The following is a 23001-nucleotide window of genomic DNA, read 5'->3' as shown; positions in this document are numbered from 1 at the left end:
GTTTTTAAGGTTGGAAATACATACTATAGCTTAATAGCTAAAATGTTAGCTATAAAAATGTTTTTTCTTTAAGATTGTAAGCATACGTTAAGATCTCTTAAAGATTTTTAATCATACTTACTCAAAGAAAAAAATTTTTTTTTAAATTCCGAGCTACATTTATAGGTAATTTCTAGGAAACCAACCTCTGATTTGGCAGCCATCAGCATAGTCCAAACTTTCTTTAATTTCTTGGTTTTTCCCTGTGCTTCCTCTTGCAAGCTGGTATACTTTTCTTCAATATCCAAGCGTTCTTGCTACAACAAAAAAAACAGACATCAGAATTTTCTTCATTAAATTGAAAATTTAATTATTTAACAAATGAGGGGCGCCTGGGTGGCTCAGTGGATTAAGGCCTCTGCCTTCGGCTCAGGTCGTGATCTCAGGGTCCTGGGATTGAGCCCCGCATTGGGCGCTCTGCTCAGCAGGGAGCCTGCTTCCCTTCCTTTCTCTCTGCCTCTACTCTGCCTACTTCTGATCTCTGTCAAATAAATAAGTAAATATCTTAAAAAAAAATTCTATAACAAATGATAAAAATCTTGGGCAACTAATATTTTTTCAAAACAATTCACAGATCTGCTTTAAAATTTTACTAAGATTATAGATATAAGACAAATACTATATGATTTCACTTATATGTACAATCTAAAAAACCAAACAAATGAAAAACGAGATAAACAAAAAGCAGAAACAGACCCAGTACTATAGAAAACAAACTGATGCCTGGGTCTGGGGGGAGAAAGGAAAATGGGTGAAGGGGAGTGGGAGGTACAGAATAAGTTGTGGGAATGAAAGGTACGGCATAGGGAATACAGTCCATAATACTGTAATAGGATTATATGGTATCAGATGACAATTACACTTGTGGTGAGCACAGAATAACATATAGAGAAGTTTAATCACTCTACATCTGAAGTTGTACATCTGAAACTAGTCTAACACTGTGTGTCCACTATACTTAATTAAAGATGATGGATATAAAGCTTTTCACTAGAGGAGTTAAATACTTAAGGAAAAGTGTCAACCAAAACCAGAAAGTCACATTACCTCTTTTTCCTCAAGTTCTCTGCGAAGTTGCTCTGCTCTTTTCCTCCGTTCTTCCAGTTCCATATTCGATTCTTCAAGAAGTTTCTCTTGTTCCTCAGCTTTTGCCAACAAATCAACACCACCCACAATTACCTTCTTCTCCAGTGCAGATAATTTCTCTAGCAAAGACTGATGTTCTTGTCTGTTGATTAAAAATGAAAACCACCATCAATTATTCACTATTCTACCAATATCATTTCCCAAAACTTTATAGGTATTTGGATGCAAAATTTCAAAACTGAGCTATAATTATGTAACAACTCTATCAGATTATATCACAGGGTAGTATAAATTAACTTATGATTTAATCTATAACATCCAAATTCACTGGTAATTTTCTTCCTACATAGATATGAAATAATAAAAACAGATGTAATTTTTGGAAATAGAACACATAAAACAAAACCCTCTATCCAAAAAAGCTATTCTGGAGACAAAAATCAAGCTTTTAATTAGTATTCAATTCTCTCTCATATATCCTATGCAAAATATTGGAAATTTAAATCACGAATCCAACTCAATTAAGTAATACTCACTGGGCCTTAAGAAGATCTTTCTCCCGTTTCTCTAATTCAGCTCTAGCCTTGTTTCTTTCTTCTTCTTCCATATCAAGCTTTGTTTCAAGTGCTTTTCTCTCCTCATCAATTTTTGCCTGCATTTCAACCATCTTATCTGGGGACACTTTCTTTTTACCTAGATGAGTCATTTAATTCCAACAATCACTTTAAAGCCAGTTTTTGAGAATTCTATAAATTATCTTCAATTTATAAGATACATTCCTCAATAATACAAAATATCAACATTTTAAGGAAATCAAATAAATATTTGATTTCTATTATGTTCCTAGAATAACTTTGCTAAACAAAATGTTGTATAACTGTGCAATGATAACTAAGAACAAAAGTATGTGAAAGAGAAGCAAAACAGGTAAGTAAAGGAAAAGAAAGAGAAAGGTTAATAAAGGGCCAAATTTAAAAAGCCAAAGATCTATGGGTCCCCAAAAAAGATATATGTTTAAAAAAGCAGTAAGATTAGTTATTTTTTTATGATAACTAGGTAGGTACAAAATCAAGTGCCTTCCCAAAATGCATTCCCAAAATGCCCCCCCAAAATTTATTAAAACAAATGAACAAACCAAAGTCACATATAGACATAAATTGCACAGACAAGCGTGTCAAGGCCAAATTTATAGCAACAAGTTCCTAATATATATCTTCAGAGTTTCCCTAAAATGTATGTCTAATAAAATTATTTGGAAGTATTTCATCTCATAGTATACCTTAAAGGATGAAGTTCTATACTAATTATATAATGGCTATGTTATAATTAACCAGGCATTTTACAGTTGCTGAGCTACCATGATCTATATCATCTATCTTAAATGAGCAACTAAAACAGCTTGTTACTATTGTCAAACTCCGGATCCTGAACCTAAACCATTTTAAATATGCTAAATATCAAATAAAAGTAGAAATACTACCAAATAATAAAGCTGGAAATATGGCTTCCAATTGATTATTTTGACTATAGTGCCTAGCAGAGTGTTTCATATACACACAACAGATGTTCAGTAAAAGCTAACTGAATGAATTAGAAAATCATGAAATTAAAATGAAAAACCAAAAAGAGAAAATTAAAAAATAGGTTATTAAACTGGTTATGAAACTGAGTCAAATATAATTCATTTCTGGTAATATAATTTCTTTGAAACATACTTTCCTTAGAAAAACAATCAAACTTTTCATAGAATTGGTATGAGGCTCTCCTGAAAGCTTTCTGTCATTCTTAACTTCCTTCCCAAAGGACCACAGAAGAATATAAACCTGAGGAGTCTGTAAATCGTTAATGTCTCCACCCAAAAGCTAGCCCCTACTGCTAACAAGGAAAGAAAACTGAAAGATAATGCGGGTGCAGGTATATATCTGAATATATACTTTCAGGAACCATGAGATGAAGAATTATTCATAGACTTTAAATCTTTAGGATACAATTATATTAAAAAAACAAACCCAAGGTTTTAAAATATATCCCTTCATTTCTATAGAAATAAAGGTCTAAAGCAAACTTAAGCCACAAAACAAGTCAGTTCAATAAAAGAGTAAATAAGAGCACTGATCCAAATTCATGCTTTGGTGTGGTGTGATTCATTGCATTCCAAAAGTCAGAATGTAGACCTGAATGTGTTGGCTTCTTTGGCACAGTCACCTGTACTGAATGTCCTGAGTTATGCTGTTAAAAAATTTTATTTTTAAGTAATCTAATTCCTTTTCCCATGAACTCCTAGAAAGGATTTCTGATCAGTAGTACTATTTCTAAGAAATCTGAGTATAAAGTATATCAAGTATAAAGTTAAATGCATGCAGACAGTGCCTGGCTGATAAGCTGGCAGAGCATGAGACTCTTTATCTTGGGATCGTGAGTTCGAACCCCATGTTGGGTACAGAAACTAGGTAAAAATAAAAGCTTTAAAAATAAATAAATAAATGAATAAAGTGTGTGCATTTAAAAATCATAACTTACTTTCCACCTCAGAATTACAAATATATATATTTTTTAATGGCAAGTATGTTAAGACAAAAAAAACCTCTGTACGAAGACACGGATACACACACTAACAATAGAGTCGAAATGATCTGATAAATATATGCACATTAATTTTTAGGCTTGTAGAGTTCCAATTGTTTGGTTAGCAGTTAACAACCTGCAGTCTCCAACCCCATTAAGAGGCAGTAAAAATATATATATATTACATGTAGAAATACAAAAGCACAACCTTTTGATGAATTACTACCAGGCCTGAACTGCATTAGTTATTCAAAACCATTCAGGTAGTATTTTCCCACTTATGCTTTAGCAGCAAAAATCTTACTGTGCTCCTACAAAATTCTCATAAAGAATACCATGCATTTATAGCTAGGTTCAGTTTCAAAAGTCTAATATTTTAAGTAACAGAATTTCTAGTCAGTATTATTCAGATAAATCATTGTATTTCTCTCCAAATAATAAATTAGGCTAAATGTGAATATATTCCAACTTTCCTAACCAGGCACTTAAAATCATGACATCACTAAAAGTCACTTTCAGATTGTTTTGGTTTTCTCTTAAAGATTTTCTAAAAATCTTAAACAAACCACCCAAAAACCCTTCTTTTAATAATGCATGACACAATTCAACACAAAATTTCAGGTAAATAAATCTAAAAAAAAAAAAAAAAAAATGGTGATGTTATATAGTATTTAATTAAGCCAAACAGGAGTAGTAATACTTTTAGTTGCCTTCACCATGTGTTCCAACCAAAACTGTCAAAATGAACTTTGGCAAGATAAGGTTAAAGGGAAGAATTTCAGGAAGACTTAAGTGAATTTTATTTTCATTACATGAGCACTCATGGGCATAAGTAACCACGCATTTGATTCCTTGCTTTAAAAAAAAAAAAATGCTTGAAAGTGAAAATCATTTATATTTGTATTACCAAAATTTGGCTTAATGGGTCTTTAAAAATTTAGGAAAAAAGATCATGTCATCTGCTTCTGGTGTTATATTTGTCTATTTTGTAGACTTAACTGACAGAATCCAGTGTAGTTGTCACTGTCACTCAAATACTTCTGAACTGTTTGTCTAAAAAGATCATTTGGAAAAAAGAATGTTCCTAGGGGCACCTGGGTGGCTCAGTAGGTTAAAGCCTCTGCCCTCAGCTCAGGTCATGGTCCCAGGGTCCTGGGATCAAGCCCCACATCGGGCTCTCTGCTCAGCGGGAAGCCTGCTTCCCCCTCCCCTCTCTTTCTCTGCCTGCCTCTCTGCCTACTCACGATGTCTGAAATAAATAAATAAAATCTTAAAAAAAAAAAATAATAAAAGAATGTTCCTAATATCTTCCTAAACAAAAACTGAAATGAATTTTTTTTAATTTAATTTAGGAGAAAAGGTTTTTTAAAAAAAGCTACTGTTGGAAGATATTTTTAAATACAAAAGACAGATACTTACCTTGAAAAAAATTAAATTTAAAAAATGTAGTGCAATTAAATAACAAAGTTCTTTATAGTTTAAATAATTTGTATCATGTGGAGTGCAAATCAATCACACCAACCTGCTTGATCTTTCAGTAAGAGTAGTAAGCAAATCGTAGACAGGAAGCATATGCACAGAGATGAAGAGGAAAAAAAAAACATTATTTCCTTTGTAAAACAAAGAAAAATGTTTAACAGCATTTATTCATAGTATAAATATAGAAATAAATCAAATCATTATCAAAACTGAAAAAGAGCAGCTTTATGTAAAAAGAAAAGCAAATTCAACACAATCAGAGATGTAATTTAAGCAAATAAGATTGAGACTAAGATTACAATTTAAATCAATCTCAAGAGCTCACAATGACTCCCAGACTCCTGCAAATATAATAGTTCAGCACCAAGTGGTTATACTAATGGTACACATGGAATTGGGAACCTGCTAAGATCTGGGAAGTAATCTAAAAGGACAAAACAGGAAATTAAGCCAATTTTAAAAATTAGTAAGTTAAAAGTAGCAAAATTTGCACTGTCAATTTATAGAATTTCCCAATTCAATGTTCTAATATAAAGATCCCATACAGGTGTGCCTCCCCTTTAAGAAAATCCACACAAAAACCTTAATCAACTAAAGAGATAATTGGATTATAGCAGTTTGCAGTGATAATTTGATTAACAAAAGGACAATAAAGAAACATTAAGAACAGCAAGTTCTCCCAAAAGATTTGATTTTCCAATTTGATTTATAAGCTATTTTTTCAGAAAAAAAATTAACTGCATAAAGTGAAGTACACCTGTATAATAACGAACTTGCATTCAATCTATTAGTAGATTGTTAAGGGTAATTATGATTCCATAGAGGTAAATGATCAACTGATGATTCAAGCAAAGAACACCTTAAAAAAAATAGCCATTCGTATTTTTAAAAGGGAAGGTACATACACGTTACACACAGCAACCACATGCTAGGAATACTATTTTTCCACTTCACCAACACGCCCACATCACAACAGAAGTCAATGTTATGAGCTAGGTACACAGTGACTAAAACTGCATGAACTGAACTCATTTCATAACATATTTTCACATAACTACTACTTTAAAGATTAAGGTAAATTTTAAAACAGAAACTTAAATTATAATGCCACTCAGGTATTTTCTCATATCTGACAGTTGATAGTACAAAATAATAACTCTATATGGTTTCTAAGGAAATTTCTTGTATTTTATAAATTGTCCTATACAATTAATTGTTTTGGTAAAATATAAGAGTTGTCAAGAAAGAAAACGATTCCTAATATTCTTGCAATTCTTCCTTTAGACAGCTAAATGCATTAAGAATAACCAAATGTGCTTGTTATTAGTTTTAGAAAATTAAGTACACAGATAATGCTTTAAAAGGCAGTAAGCTGCAATCTAGTAGAAAAAAAAAGTCACTTCCCTTTTCTCCTAAAATTATAACTAAAAATTAGCAATACTTTTCAACTGATTTAAGGTTTAAGAAAGAAACTGTGACTGAAATAAACAACTTCTTGTGGATCTGAATCCTCTAATCACAGAGTAGAGTTCCTTAAAATCAATTAGGCAGTTGAGAAAGAGAGAAAAGTGGCCATCTGAAATAAAATTATTATCCAATATATCTTTACTTGCTTCAAACTTTATGTTTTTCTTCATTTGGGAGCTTTCAATCTTAAGCTACCCCTAAGAATGGGATACCACAGCATCAAATCTTTAACTTAAGACATGTTATAATGGGCACTGGTATATTGCCAAATGTAATTTATACTTTTGGAAATTCAGGATTCGTTACTGCATGTCCCTTATACTGACTAGGATTGGAAGTTTATCCCGAAACATAAAAAGGAACCATAAGAATTATTCTTTTATACAGCTTACTCGCTCTCTTTACATTATCTCAATTGCAAAAGCATGAATCTCTCTTCCATTATCTCAAACATAAGCTTAAGCACACGTTTTAACAATTACAGTTAACTGGAAGCGATGAAGAAGGGGGAAATCATCACATGCTTTGTCCTACTGAGAAGTCCAACATGTATTCTTGAAGTAATGACAGGGAGCAGTGCAGCATTTCTCCAATGAAGCCCATGGGTTATGGAAAAGCCAAAGCTCTGTGAGAGAATTTAAGAGCTACCACTCACTAGGCAAGGACTTATCCCGAGGTTTCTCTATGACAGAACATGTGGAGTCTGAACTACTGCTGCTGCTACTGCCTGGAAGACAAAGAAGTGAGCCCGACAGGAACCAAAGAAAGAGGAAACAAGAAAATGAACACACACACAGAGGAAAATTCAGTGCCAGAGAGAGAATTTTAAAGAACAATCAAGCTTTCCATTAAAGAATCAAAATGTACTTTCCCTTAATACCAGTCTTGGTAGACTACCCAATATTCTCTAGTTACAAAACTAGACGGGGCAAACCGGACTCCTTTAAGCATCTACTGTGGGCAAATCCCACTACCCAGTTACAACATAATAATTCAGAGGGCTGAAATGACATGAATCAAAAATAAGGCATTTGGTGACATTTAAGTCTACTTAAACTATTTACCCGGTAAGTTACAGGAAGTGAGTTTTAGAATTTAAAGTTATGCACCATTAAAACTATAGGAATGATGAACTGCCCTTCGTCATCTTGACAGCTGGGTTCATCTCCAATTTCACCCTCCACCAAAACATCAAAAACTGGATATAATTATGTATGTTTCAGGTTTCATGGCAGAACTGTGAAAGGCTCACTAAAAATCTTCAAATCTCTAAGTCTAGAAGGTAGTTATCCTATTAATAAATATTTTAACATATTAAGCAATGGCATTTTTTTCCTATTTTAAATTTTATTTTAAACAAATCTATGATCTGCTTTAGCTATGAATAGTCTGTGAAAAAATAGGGATGAACACAAAGCCATTTATCTAAATAGATGGACAGCAAGCATTTTCTGTTTAAGGGACAGATAATAAGTGCTTTAAGCTTTGTGGGCCATACAGTCTCATCTGAAAGCAGCTGAACACCATATGCAAACAAATAAGCATGGATGTTTAATAAATTTATAAAAACAGGTGGTGGGCCAGATTTGGCCAGTAGACCACAGCTGGCCAGCTCTTGCTCTAAATCATGCTCTTCCTGTCTTCTGAAATGACAGACCTTTGGTTTATTTTCAGCAAGATCATTATTTTAATAAGACAAGCAAAATATGCACCAGCTTGAAAACAATGATCCACACATTAATGATCCACATTAATGGAAGAGAGTTCTGAAACAAACAAACATTAAGAGCAAAAATGTTTGAAAAGTGGGCCATTATTATATAATAGGTCTCCCTCTTGCCTGTTATGTGTATCTTTATCGCCATAAATACAAACTTCACACTTGGCAACAAATGCCCCATAAAAGAGTAAGAATGAAAGTACATTTTATAAAGCAAAGTATTAAATTAAAAAAATAGAATTCTCATATAACTTCATCATTTAAAAATTCAGTGACTTCTAAAGCCTAATCATGCTTGAGGAAAAACTCCACATTATCTTGATTTCCTAAAAAAAAATTTTTAGGTTCCCAACACAAATCAAAGTCCCCCCATAAAATTAAAATCCTGAATGAAATCTTTACATGGTATAACCATTATCACAGATTTTTACAATTCTAAACTGTAAAAGACAGAACTTATGGCATTATGATTCAACTGTTAAGTAGGAGATCAGCATTGGAGAAAAAAATAAGGCAAAGTTTATCAAGTGTGTGCCATATTTCCACTGTGTGAATTGCTACCATAACTAAAAATGGCAAAAGGCATGCACTCAGATGAAGGTTAAACCATATTTACTGCAGCAATCCCAGTTCATTTCTAGAACATTAAAAGGAACTTACCCCTTCTTTTTTTCCTTTTTTCTCCATCCTCTCCAACCTCGCCTTCTTCATCCTCCTCCTCCTCCGACCCACTGATATCTGAGCCTGATATTTCTTCCCCTTGAACAGAAATTTTACAGAACAATTTATATTCTATACCAGATTATATTCTACATCAACCTTCCTCATTAACTTTGTTGCCCTAAACAAAGCTTACTTTAATATTCCTAAACAGTACATCACATGCTAACTTCAAGAAAAGATATAATGTACACAGAGGCTTTACTTTAAAGTTCCTAAAGAGAAGTTAAATTCTGATCAACTTAAGGGGCGCCTGGGTGGCTTGGTCGGTTAAGCATCTGCCTTCAGCTCAGGTCATGATCCTGGAGTCCTGGGATGGAGCCCTGAGAGTCACTGCACCCGCCTGCTCGTGCTCCCCTGTCCCCACTCACGCTCTCCACGCACCCCCCCACCGCTTGTGCTCCCTCTCTCACTCCCTCAAATAAATCTTCAAAAAAAAAAAAATTCTGATCTACTTAAATTTCAAATTATTAGTTTAAAAAAAGTTCTGCATATATATAAAAATTTCAAGTTTATTATTTCAGTTTTTTAAAAAAGTGATCACTTTGGGGAAGTATTTTCTCCTCAGTTTTCTATGTCAGATTTTATTTTATTTTTAAAATATTCTTAGGGTGCCTGGATGGCTCAGTGGGTTAAAGCCTCTGCCTTCAGTTCAGGTCATGATCCCGGGGTCCTGGGATCGAGCCCGAATTGGTCTCTCTGCTCAGCAGGGAGCCTGCCTCCCTGCCTCTCTGCCTACTTATGACCTATCTGTCAAATAAATAAAATCTTAAAAAAACAAAAAAAACAAAAAAAACAAAACACTGTCCATGTATGAAATGTCTAAAAAAACAGGTATTTGGGAAAAAATAAATATACACTAATCACAAACGATAATATCTGAACCAGTAAATAACAGATAGGAAGAGAAGGATATTAGAAAAAAAGAATTCATTAAAAATATTTTCTTCAGTCCTCGTAACAGTGGCACCCTGGTAGCAATGAGTGCACTTAATGCCCAAGTCTTGGTTTCTAAATACCATTCTCCACTGAAAGGAGCTAGGGAGAAATAGGTGGTTTAATACCAGGGCAGGGAACATATAAAATGAGCCCAAAACATCTGTGGTGCCAGAAATAAAGCAGCACTCAAAACCAAAAATCAGGAGCGCCTGGGTGGCTCAGTCATTAAGCATCTGCCTTTAGCTCAGGTCATGGTCCCGGGGTTCTGGGATCGAGTCCCGCATTGGGCTGCATGCTCAGCGGGGCAGCTGCTTCTCTGTATCCCACTCCCCCTGCTTGTGTTCTCTCTCTCTCTCTCTAATAAATAAATAAAATCTTTTAAAAAAAATTTAAAAACTGATGGAAGCATGCTGAAAGGTATAGCAACTACCCTGAATTCAGAAGCTTCTATGGCAAAAGCTCAAACAAACTGAGCAATAAAACAAATAATATTATTGTGTTATAATGCACAGACTAAAATAATACTGACATAACTAAATAAACAAGTAGGGAAGGAGGGACTACTCCCCCTTATACCAGAATTCTAAACATTAAACATGAGAAGGAATGCTGAGAAGACAAAGTCATCAAGAAGCAACAGAATTACTGTTGCTGGCAAGAACCCTTAATGGATCCTCAAACTGGTGAGGAAAAAGTATGATCAGAAACAGTACCTTTTAGTAGTTTCAAAAGTATCTCCCCACAAGACACACCTTGAGTTCACAGGAAAATGTAAAATTACAGAATTTAGAGTGAAGAAATCTTGCAGAATAATTATAAGAGAAGTATAGGCCACCCAAATTGAGGGACATTCTACAAATATGTCATTTTTACAGTGTCATGACCATGAAAGAAAGAGAAACATGAGGAACTGAAAACTGGAGGAGACAACTAAATGCAGTATGTGATGCTCGACTGCATCCTGGACTGGAGAGAAAGGGCACTAGAGGGCAAACTCAACATCTGAGTAAGACTGATAGGTTAGCTAGTAAGTCTGAATCAATATAAAATTCCTGGTTCCAATAACTGTAAGATGTACCAGTCATATAAGATGTCAACATAAGGGGAAGCAGGGTGAGGAGTACATAGGAATTCAGTATACCTTCAAGTTTTCTAGAAGTCAATAAAATTTTTCAAAAATGAGTTCTTGCTTTCAATTCCTTTCAGTATACACCCAGAATTGGAATTGACTGATCATGTCATAATGCTGACTTTATTCTTAAGATATTTGATTTCAGGGGCGCCTGGGTGGTTCAGTGGGTTAAGCCTCTGCCTTCGGCTCAGGTCATGATCTCAGGGTCCTGGGATCGAGCCCCGCATCAGGCTCTCTGCTCAGCAGGGAGCCTGCTTCCTCCTCTCTCTCTGCCTGCCTCTCTGCCTACATGTAATCTGTCTGTCAAATAAATAAACAAAATCTTTAAAAAAAAAAAAGATATTTGATTTCACTGATGCTTATGACATTTGTTTTTATAATCCAGTTAATGGAGTGTTATAATATGGTAAATACAGTTGATCATATAAACAGTAAAAATCAGGCAAAAACAAAAGAATAATTTTTGAAAATTTTACTGCATAAAATTTTACATCTTTTAAAATAAAATTTTAAAATTTTATGCATAAAATTTGCTGCATACTGCAACACATATCTGTACACCCACATTCATAGCCAGATTATTTAAAGTAGTAAAAAGGCAGAAACAACACACATGTCCACCAAAAGATGCACAGATAAACAAAATGTGGTATATACAAACAATGGGATATTACTCAACCTTAAAAAGGAAGGAAATCCTGACACATGCTACGATACGGATGAACCTTGAAGACATTATGCTAGGTAAAATAAGCGAGATACAAAAGCACACATATTATATGATTCTACTCATGAGTTATCTAAAATAGTCAAATTCAGAGACAGAACAGTGGTTACCAGAAGTGAGGCAGAGAGAGGGATGGAGAATTGGATGTTTAATGGGTACAGAATTTCATTTGGGGATGATTAAAAACTTTTAGGGATGGATAATGGTAATAGTTCCAAACAATGTTAACATACTTAATGCCACAGAACAACAATAGTTAAAATGGTAAATTTTACATTATGTTTATTTTGTCACATTGAAAAAATGTAAACAAATAAAGGCAGCAAAATAAAGGTATGAATTGAACATTAACAAATCGAAGAAATTTTAAATCTTTAAAACATACTGACTATAAATACCACCTAGTGGTCACATTTAAAATACCAAATGTCATTATCTAAACGGCAGCCCAATTACTGCTTTTCCTCACTAATCTTACTCAAGTTTATTGAGTAAGTACCCTTTCCAAACATCTGTGACGGTGGCATCTCTGCAATTCACATCTGTTTTATCCCGTTTCCCCATAAACTGTAAAAACAAACAAACAAACAAACAAAAAACCTTTTCTAAAGCCATTTGTTTACCTGCAATGAAAAGGAGCCCTATGCCAATCAGTTATTAGCATGAAAGTGTAGAGTCACCAAGTACTTAATGATATCTGTAAATTTCTCATCCTCATGAACAAGGTCTGCAAACTTTCTAACCTTCTAACATCTTGTTAGAAAAGGATTCCTCAAACATAATCTCACGTTCAAATTCAAGCATGAAAGCGTATTTTCAGATATGCTTTTCAAAAAAAATTCAATGAATTTTTCCTTATGGTAAATTCTGTTTACCCATGACTCTGATAGGTTTCTTTACTTTGAATAATAGTGACTGAAATCTTTCACAAAGAACTCTGGGTCATTTTCACCTAAATACATATATGGTAAAACTTGCTCTTATACAAACATAAAAAAATTCATTATTTAGTAAGTGGTCAAATGAAATCTCAAAAAGGATATGGGAACTGATACGATTGAGATGGAGGTTTAAATTGAACGAATTTTTAAAAATCACATACACAAATAATACATAATCATTCCCAAACTTAATACAAAAATGCTGAAGTGTATATCAAGTTACTTTACAAAAATATTGCTTTAAGTATCAAAGTTAGATGCTCGAAGAATTTCAGTAAGTTTTTTAAATTAGAGCACTTAGTGGTTAAGCAACATTTTTAGCCAACACTCACATTAATATTTTGAGAAAAAGTTACCTTCTTCAAGCTTTTTTTTCAGTTCCTCTATTTCTTTCTGAAACTGGCGAAGCAAAGCATCCTTTGGGTCTTCATTAATTCTAGCTTTATTTTTAATATTCTTAGCACGGTTAGCATACCGTAATGTACTGATAGTTTCATCATAATTGTAATCTGCTGGCCCAATATTTGCACACTGTTGAATTAGGAATACAAAACATTTTACACTTGAGGCAGTTAAAATTAATATGACCACTATGACTATATCAAAAAGAATTTTTGAAACATAGTTTTCCTCTGACCTTCTTGAACAAGAAAACATCAATGACATGGATTTCCAAACACCATTATATGGATTAACACAGTGTACTTGAAAAAGAATAACCACAAATCATAAGTGAAATAATCAATAGTTTTTAAAATGTTATGCATATCAATTATTAGCATAACCAGGAATATGAAATTTTCCTCAATGATAACTATTCTACAATTAAGTCTTACCATCATGGTTTTTGAATTTCCTCCCAAGGAATCCTGAAGAAGACGAGTCAGTTTAGAGTTGCGATAAGGAACATGAGTGCTTTTTCCATCAACCAAAGCAGAAATTACATTACCAAGGGTGGAAAGCGAAAGATTGATTTTTGTGGCTTCCTTTAGGCGCTGTCCAGTAGCTCCAGTTTTTGCTTGTCTTTCTGAACCCTAGCAATAAATAAAGACAGAAATAAAGCTAAAATGAAATATACAGAATATTCCTCCGAAAGTTTAAAACAAAATGTGACACTAAAAAATCTGCTATAGTATCTGGAATTTGCTTCAAAAAAATATAGGAAGGGGAAAAGTGGCTGATGGTAGAGATGAAATGGGCCTGGCACAAACAGACTGAAGTTGGGTCACAGGTACATAAGAGACCATACTATTCTTAGTACTTTTGTAGATGTTGGAAGTATTCCATAATAGATAATAAGTAAAAAACACATACACAAATAAACAACTTAAAAATTCCATGTAAATCACACATTTTCAATTTTTATAAGTGAATTTTTATTCGCTTTTAAAATGCAAAAAATCACAAGGGTTATTCCTTCAGTAGTGTCCTGTTACTCACAGCAAGATCTACAAGATGGAGCTTCCCCATTCTGACGTGCATGTTACCATCAATGCCTTTTTCACTGCATTCTATAGTAATTGTAAAGATGGCATGGGAACGGGAACTATGTTCATTCATGTTAGTTGCACCAACAGAACCTTAAAGAATGGAAGGAAATTCTTAAAAAGTAAAACAAGAGGGAGTATTTTTTAAAATAATTAAATATACAGAATGGTTTAAAATACTTAATTTCATCACAGCAAAGAGCCAGAGAGCATGGCTAAACCAGAAAAGCATAGGTTTATTTAACATTAGAAATTTCTGACAATTTATGTTTATAACAAAAGAATTTGCAGGGGTGCCTGGGTGGCTCAGTCAGTTAAGCATATGGCTTTGGCTCAGGTCATGATCTCAGGGTCCTGGGATTGAGCCCAGCATCGGGCTCCCTGCTCAGCAGGGAGCCTGCTTCTTCCACTCCCTATGCTTGTTGCTCTGCCTACTTGTGCTCTCTTTCTCTGTCAAGTAAGTAAATTTTTTAAAATCTTAAAAAAAAAAAAAAAAGGATGGCGCCTGGGTGGCTCAGTGGGTTAGGCCGCTGCCTTCCGCTCGGGTCATGATCTCGGGATCCTGGGATCGAGTCCCGCATTGGTCTCTCTGCTTGGCAGGGAGCCTGCTTCCTCCTCTCTCTCTCTCTCTCTGCCTGCCTCTCTGACTACTTATGATCTCTCTCTGTCAAATAAATAAATAAAATCTTTAAAAAAAAAAAGGAATTTGTAATGTTTCTCATACTACAGAGGTAATTTTAGGACAAAATACTTCATTTCAATCCTGACTAAAAAAAAATACAAACTTAGGTTAAAAAAAAAGCCCACAAAGTTAAATAATTCAAAAAACTATTGCTGTTTAAGCTATCTCTAAAAAGCATTATGTTCCAAGCACCTAAGACACAGAAATACTTGCATATATGCATTAGATAGATACAGGATATTCAGTACAGCACTGTTTGCAATATCAAGAGCTCAGAAACAACCAAAAGGACAGTGTCAACCTATTATAGAACAGTCATGGGGAACCTGGGCGGCTTAGTCAGTTAAGCATCTGACTCTTGATTTTGGCTCAGGTAGTGAGATTGAACCTTCCCTCTCCCTCTCCCACCACTTACATACTCTCTCTAAACAAATAAATAAAATCTTAAGAAAAAGTGTCATACTAAGGACTATTAAACAGTCCTTTAAAAACACATATCTGTATGGATGACATGGAAAGATACCCACAACATATTAAAAAAAAAAAAAAAAAAAGAGAAGAGAGAAAGGAATATATAGTACAATCCTATTTCTATTAAACAAAAGCATCCGTTCAAAATATACCAAGCATTTATGTAAGTATAAATATTTTACATAAATATATTATGTAAAGGAAAAGGTCTGTTTTTTTATAATAGGCATGTATTAGTTTTTTTAATTGCCAAGTATTTGAAAAGCATTCTGTAAATTTTAGCCAATGTCAAAATTAACTTCCTATTACATATTCATGCAGAACTTTCAAGGCAAGCTGACTGTATAATTTGAAGATTGAGTATTCTTTTAATAAGCATATGGTTACATTAGAAGTCAGATAATTAGAATGTAAACTGCAGTTATAAAGGAAAGCAAAGCTCAATGGAAGAAGATATAAGAAAAATTAGTGAAAGAAAATACAAGGATTTGTGACTCCACACAAATTTTCTTTTAAATCATATTATAAACTTGGGTATTTTTTCCAAATATACTTAAAAAAAATAAATCCATGGCAGCTGCCTTGCTCAACTGGTAGATCTCAGGTTTTAAGTTTGAGCCCCAAGTTGGGTGCAGAGATTACTTAAAAAAAAAAATCTTAAAAAAAAAAATAAAATCTAACACCACTTTATAACTTCTGATCGGCAGTGATAAACATACTGAGTATTATTTTATCCTCTGGCTTTTCCATTTAACATTATATCCTATATTTTCATGTAAAAACAATTTGTAAATTTTACTAAAATTGATTTTGCTGCTCCCTGAGAGATATTTGGGATTGTTTCCCAATTTTAGGTCCTCATATTAAACACTAATATGAACATCTTTGAGTGAACATCATTCTTTCTCTTTAGGATTATGCCCATGGGATGTATTTTCCAAGCCGGAATTACCAGATCAAAGGGCAGGAATAGTTTTATAGCTATGTGATTATCAAAGCATGATGCACCAGTGTTTTTCAATTTGGAGTAGGATAGAACATGTAATTTTTAAAAATCCTATTAACTATTTTCATACCTACTATTTTTGCAATGTAAGTACAGCATGTTATTTATGACTGATTTTTCTTTATTTCCGGTTATGAAATCAAAGCAACATAGTACACTGAACATTACAGTCCTTAAGGAGAGAACCGCTTGCAGCAGTCAAGCTTATTCAATGCTCCAACTTACTGATACATCACAAAATGGAAATTGAAAAAAAAAAAAAAAAACTTCCATAGCTTTTTGTCAAAATATTTATTTTGGGGGCACCTGGGTGGCTCTATTGGTTAAGCATCTGTCTTCAGCTCAAGTTGTGATCCCAGGACCCTGGGATCTTTTCTCCCTCTCTCTCTGTGTCAAATAAATAAAATCTTTAAAAAGAAATATTTAGGGGTGCCTGGGTGGCTCAGTGGGATAAAGCCTCTGCCTTTGGCTCAGGTCATGATCCCAGGGTCCTGGGATCAAGCCCCAAATCAGGCTCTCTGCTCGGCGAGGAGCCTGCTTCCCTTCCTCTCTCTCTGCCTGCCTCTCTGCCTCCTTGTGATCTCTGTCAAATAAATAAATTTTTAAAAATATATATTTATTTTGGAGGAAGAAAAAACCCTAAATTTTTCATGTTTTTCAAGATGCTATGGAAAAACTTACCCTGTAAATATGACTGCATGTGTATAAACTCATACATATAAGAATATTTACTACAGTACTGGTCAGTAACAGCATGAGTAAAAACACAAAAGCCTATGAAGAAAAGACTGCATGAATACATAGATCCATCCAGTGAAACACTATATAGTTACTTTAAAATGCCTACATGTGGGGGCGCCTGGGTGGCTCAGTGGGTTAAGGCCTCTGCCTTCGGCTCAGGTCATGATCCCAGGGTCCTGGGATCGAGCCCCGCATCGGGCTCTCTGCTCAGCGGGGAGCCTGCTTCCTCCTCTCTCTGTACCTGCCTCTCTGCGTACTTGTGATCTCTGTCAAATAAATAAATAAAAATCTTTAAAAAAAAAAATGCCTACACGTGTTACTGTGAAATGATTTCCAAATATCATTAAGTGAATAAAGTATACTATTATCTGAGGAAAGGACAAGCACACTCTCTAAAAATACATGCTTGGGCACTCACAGACTGTATCAAGAAGAGAACATGACAAAATAATTAGAGTTACCACCAGGTGTGGAAACTAAGTGACTGAGACCCAAGGGCAGGAGAAAGACTTTTGAATTGTACAACATGTGTATGGATTACCTATTCAGAAAGAAATTTTTTTAAAGAAAATGATTATGGTTTAATGGCTGAAAAACCTTGCTCTACAGAAATATTAGCCAATTTACAATGGTGCCTACAATGTGAATGGGACTATTTTAAACTTGCATTTTAATTGCTAAGCAGGTCATGTATTTGTTCATGGAATGAAGGGCCTAATTTCTTTTTTGTTTGTTTGTTTTTTAAGATTTCATTTATTTATTTGACAGATAGAGATCACAGGTAGGCAGAGAGGCAGGCAGAGACAGGTGCGGAGGCAGGCTCCCTGCTAAGCAGGGAATCCAATGCAGGGCTCGATCCCAGGACCCTGGGATCATGACCTGAGCCAAAGGCAGAGGCTTTAATCCACTGAGCCACCCAGGTGCCCCTATTTTGCTTTGTTTTTAAGGGGTGGTTTTAATCATTACTATGAATGGAATCATAAGTCAAAAAAAATTTTTTTGAATAAGTGATACATGAACATACTCCTGGTATTAAAAAAAAATCCAGAAATAGACATAAAAAAACATAAAGTAAAAGCTCCATATAACCCTGTTCTCCAATATTACTTCCCCTTACCTAAAGGTAACCAGTATTAAATGTTCTTTCATTAGTATTTAACAAACACACAAGTTGAATCACACACACACTTGCCCAAATACACAGCTGTTTAACAATTTGGCTTCTTTCTACATCTATAAATGGGATGATGCAGTACACACTATTCTGTAATTTGCTTTCTTTTCACTTAATGATATATCTTGAAAATCTTTCAAATCTCTACATGTAGATTTAACTCGTGTTTTTTTTTTTAATAGCTTCATATGGTCCATAGTATTTCTGTGCCATATTTATATAACCAATGTTTTACTGATAGTCTGCATCAAATTTTCTATTACAAATAATGTTGCAATAAGGCATTTTTTATGTCTAAAGATTTTTTTGAGATATTTATCAATATAGATATATCAATATGTATCTGGATATATATTAAAATTAGAAACACTGGGTCAAGAGAAATTCATTTAAAAAATTTCAGCAGTTACTGTTACACTCCCTTTCAAAAAGGCTAGAGCACCTGCCATTCCCATCACCAGTGCCCATCTCTTCAGAGCTTCACAAACCTGGATATCCCTCCATCCAAAACGGGTAAAATAAGTCCCACTTTTGTTTTAGTACCCATTTTCCCAACTACCTGCCAAGCTGGACACCCTGTGGTATGCTTGTTGCTATGTATAGCTGTTCTGGGAATAACATATTCATGTGTATCTTTTGCTCATTTTTCTGTTACAATTTGACCTTTCTCTGCTACTTGGCTTGTTAGAATGCAACTGATTTTTAATTTTTTTTAATATCATTGAGTTTGCTAGATTTACAGTCTAACCAAAAAACACTTTTAAAAAAGATGTTCACTTGCTATGTTCTTGTTTTTTACTTCTGATCTCTAATTGCTGCTAGCAACATCACTAGTACTAGGCCTAGGGCGTCCTGTATATTAAACAGTGCTACAGTTTTTTAGTCTTTTGACAAAATTTAAAACTCTTATTAAAAAGAATGTCATTTAGGGGCACCTGGGTGGCTCAGTGGGTTAAAGCCTCTGCCTTCGGCTCAGGTCATGATCTCAGGGTCCTGGGATGGAGCCCTGCATCAGGCTCTCTGCTCAGCAGGGAGCCTGCTTCCCCCTCTCTCTCTGCCTGCCTCTCTGCCTCCTTGTGAACTCTCTGTCAAATAAACAAATAAAATCTTAAAAAAAAAAGTCATTTAATTTTGGTTTGCTTTTCTTGTCAACAAAATAAAGGCAGTAAAATGTTTGGTTAATGATGATCAACGGCCTAGGTTCAGATATTCACTCTGCCACTAAGTAGTACATAACCTTGGACAAGTTACTTAGACTAAGTCTTGAGCAGGAATTTAGTATATTCATGGTACAGTTTGAGGATTTTAAAAAGACCCTTCTTATAAAGAAAGCACTTAGCATAAGTCCTTACCACACAGTAAATGTTCAATAAATGTAACCAATATTATTATAGCTAAAAAGAGACAGCTAGCTATATGAGAGTTCCAAATATATAGCAGTAGTACCAAGACACAAAATTTTGGTTCGCAAACAAGGCAATGTGTGATCTCTTTCATTCATATACGTTCTCTATACAGTAAATAATCAAGGAGAGAGGGCTGTCAAGAAACTTTAAAAAATCCAGGGCAAAGCGCCATACCAGTTTTGCTTTTTCTTTTTTTCCCCTAAAGATTTTATTTATTTATTTGATAGAGAGAGACAGCAAAAGCGGGGGGGAGTGGGAGAGTGAGAAGCAGGCTTCCTGCATACCAGGGAACCCAAAGCAGGGCTGGATCCGAGGACTCTGGGGTCATGAACTGAGCCTAAGGCAGTCGTTTAATCAACTGAGCCACCCAGAAGCCCACCAATTTGGTTTCTAAAAGCCTACTCAACACACAAATATTCAATCACAATAATGTACTACACTTACGATTTTTGTGGCCTAGTGTCATAATTCTATCCATATCATCAGCATTATTTACCACATAAGCTGATAAATCTTTGATATAAACTCCCACATCAGGTCTTTCTTTAACCTAAAAAAGAAAAAAATGGCCTTAAGATTTTATACACATACCATAACTTCACCATAGTTATTTATCAAACATCTACTATGTGTTGGACACTCAGCTAAAAAAGTGAAGATACAGTGACGGACAAAATAGACACAATTTCTACACTTGTGCAGGTAACAACCTATGGCAAGAATGTACAAATGAGTAACACCACCCACTAATTATTTCAATTGGGATAATGTCATGAAGAAAAAAAATTCTCAACAGTAGGAGAATACAAAGAGACTAAGCTAGTAAAGCAGAGATGTATAGCTTCCCCACGATGATGTTTATTTAGTTTTTAAGATTCCATTCATTTATTTTTGAAAGAGAGAGAAGGAGCACAAGCACAAGTAGGGGGAGAGGCAAAGGGAGGACGACATCCTCCAAGATGACATTTAAGCTAAGACTTGATGAAATACGAGGTTGCCAACCTGGATTCGGGTAGCAGGAACAGAGTATGTGCTAGGATCCTGAAATGGGCCAAAACTAGGCACTTAGAAAAAGGAAAAAACAAACAAAAAAGCCAGGTTGGCTGGAAAAAGTAGGAAGCACAGGTAAAATAGGTGAGATATCTGGCTACAGAAGTAGCCAAGAGATAAAACTAAGCATAGTCAGGGGCGCCTGGGTGGCTCAGTTGATTAAGCATCTGCCTTCGGCTTAGGTAATGAACCCAAGGTCCTGGGATCAAGTCCGGCATTGGGCTTCCTGCTTAGTGGAGAGCCTGCTTCTCCTCCTCCCATTACCTCTGCTTGTGATCTCTCTCAAATAAATAAATAAAATACTTAAAAAAAAATGACTAAGCATGGTTATTGGTCTTTATCTTAACAACTTGAAGACACTGGAGGATTTCAAACAGTGTGAAATAATCAGATCTATGATATCTGTATATAAAATGTTACCTTTCTGTGAGTAACCTTATTTACCAAGTATAAAGGATATATTTAGGAAGGATTTACTTAAAATACAGTGTTAGAAACTAAAATTCACTTTGGAAGGCCCTCGAAGTCACCACCACATGTCAACAAAATACAGGTATCCTGGGTGCTACTGTAGGTTGGGTTGCAGACCACCACAATCAAGTGAATACTCCAACCATGTCAAATGAGCTTCTTCCTTTCCCACTCCATATAAAATTATGTTTACATTACGCTTTAATCTATTAAGTGTGTGATAGCACTATGTCTAAAAAACAGTAATATACACCTTAATTAAGAAACATTTTATTGCTAAAGACGCTAACTATCATCTGAGCTTTCAGCCAGTCAACATCTTTTTGCTGGTGGAGGATCCTGTCTCAATGCTGATGGCTGCTGATGGTCAGTCAGGGTGGGGGTTGCTGAAGCCTGGGGAGGCTGTGGCAGTTAGTTTCCTAAAATAAAACAAGGTTTGCTGCAGTGATTTGACTCTTCTTTTCAACAATGATTTCTCCACAGAACGTGATGTTGTTTGCTAACATTTTACCCACAGCAGAACTTCTTTCAAAATTGGAGTCAATCCTCTCAAACCCTGCCACTTGCTCTATCAACAAACTTTTCTGAAATACTCTAAATTCTTTGTTGCCATTTCAAGTCTTCAAGTCTTCACAGCATCTTCACCAGGAGTAGATGTCGTCTCAAAAAAACATTTTCTTTGTTCATCCATGAAAAGTAACTCCTCATCCATTAGGTTTTATCATGAGATTGGAGCAATTCAGGCTCTACTTCTAATCCTAGTTCTCTTACTGTTTCCATCACATCAAGTCTCAAGCTCCTCAAAGTCATCCATGAAGGTTGGAATTAACTTTTTCCAAACTCTTGTTAATGCTGATACCATGATTTTTTCTCATGAATCACGAATGTTCTTAATGACATCTAGAAGTGTGAATTCTTTCCAGAAGATTTTCAATTTACTTTGCCCAGATCCTTTAGAGGAATAACTCTCTATGGCAGCTCTAGCCTTAGGAAATGTATTTCTTCAATAACAAGACTTGATCCACAGGCCCCTGACTGGATATTGTGTTAGCTGGCATAAAAACAAGACTCATCTCATTCATTCATTGTGCTCTTAGGTGACCAGGTGCACAGTGAATAAGCAGTAATATATTTTTTTAAAGCTTTTATTTATTTATTTGACAGAGATCACAAGTAGGCAGAGAAGCAGTCAGAAAGAGAGGAGGAAAAAGGCTCCCTGCTGAGCAGAAAGCCCAATGTGGGGCTCGATCCCAGGACCTTGGGATCCTGACCTGAGCTGAAGGCAGAGGCTTTAACCCACTGAGCCACCCAGGTGCCCCAATAAGCAGTAATATTTTGACAGAAATTTTTTTTTCCTGAGGTCTCAAGAGTAGACTTAAAAATATTCAACGAATCATGTTGTAGACAGATGTGCTGTCATCCAGGCCTTGTTGTGCCATTTATAGATGAAAGAAAGTATACTTAGCATCATTCTTAAGGGTGGTAGGAGTTTTCAGAATGTTAAAGAATGTTAAATGTTAATTTAACATTGTTAAATGAGCACTGGCCTCAACTTACAGTCACCAGTTGCATTAGCCTGTAATAAGAGAGTCAGTTTGTCTTAAAATTGAAGCCAGGCACTGACTTCACTTCTCTAGTTACTGAAGTCCTAGATGGCATCTTCTTGCAATAGAAAGCTGTGTCATCTACATTGCAAAT

The 23001-nt window shown here is 34.9% G+C and overlaps 1 protein-coding gene across 3 annotated transcripts in view; it reads right to left on the bottom strand.

Moving 5' to 3' along the window:
• KIF3A (kinesin family member 3A) overlaps positions 1 to 23001 on the bottom strand; it is a 55909-nt gene that overhangs the window by 8279 nt on the left and 24629 nt on the right. For 2 of the 3 annotated variants that reach the window (XM_082724541.1, XM_082724540.1), the window contains 8 exons: positions 20227 to 20332; positions 14256 to 14395; positions 13652 to 13849; positions 13172 to 13346; positions 9017 to 9115; positions 1662 to 1818; positions 1087 to 1267; positions 186 to 296 (listed from right to left, as the gene is read on the bottom strand). In XM_082724541.1, the coding sequence (XP_082580667.1) occupies positions 186 to 296; positions 1087 to 1267; positions 1662 to 1818; positions 9017 to 9115; positions 13172 to 13346; positions 13652 to 13849; positions 14256 to 14395; positions 20227 to 20332 (1167 nt within the window). Of the gene's footprint in view, positions 1 to 185; positions 297 to 1086; positions 1268 to 1661; positions 1819 to 7291; positions 7364 to 9016; positions 9116 to 13171; positions 13347 to 13651; positions 13850 to 14255; positions 14396 to 20226; positions 20333 to 23001 lie in introns of all 3 variants that reach the window. The other variant, XM_082724542.1, reaches the window with a different exon arrangement.

The sequence above is a fragment of the Mustela nivalis genome, assembly GCF_964662115.1.
Source record: "Mustela nivalis genome assembly, chromosome: 3".
NCBI lineage: Eukaryota > Metazoa > Chordata > Mammalia > Carnivora > Mustelidae > Mustela > Mustela nivalis.
Note: the sequence above shows the minus strand (reverse complement) of the source record. Positions and strands in the feature narration are given on the sequence as shown.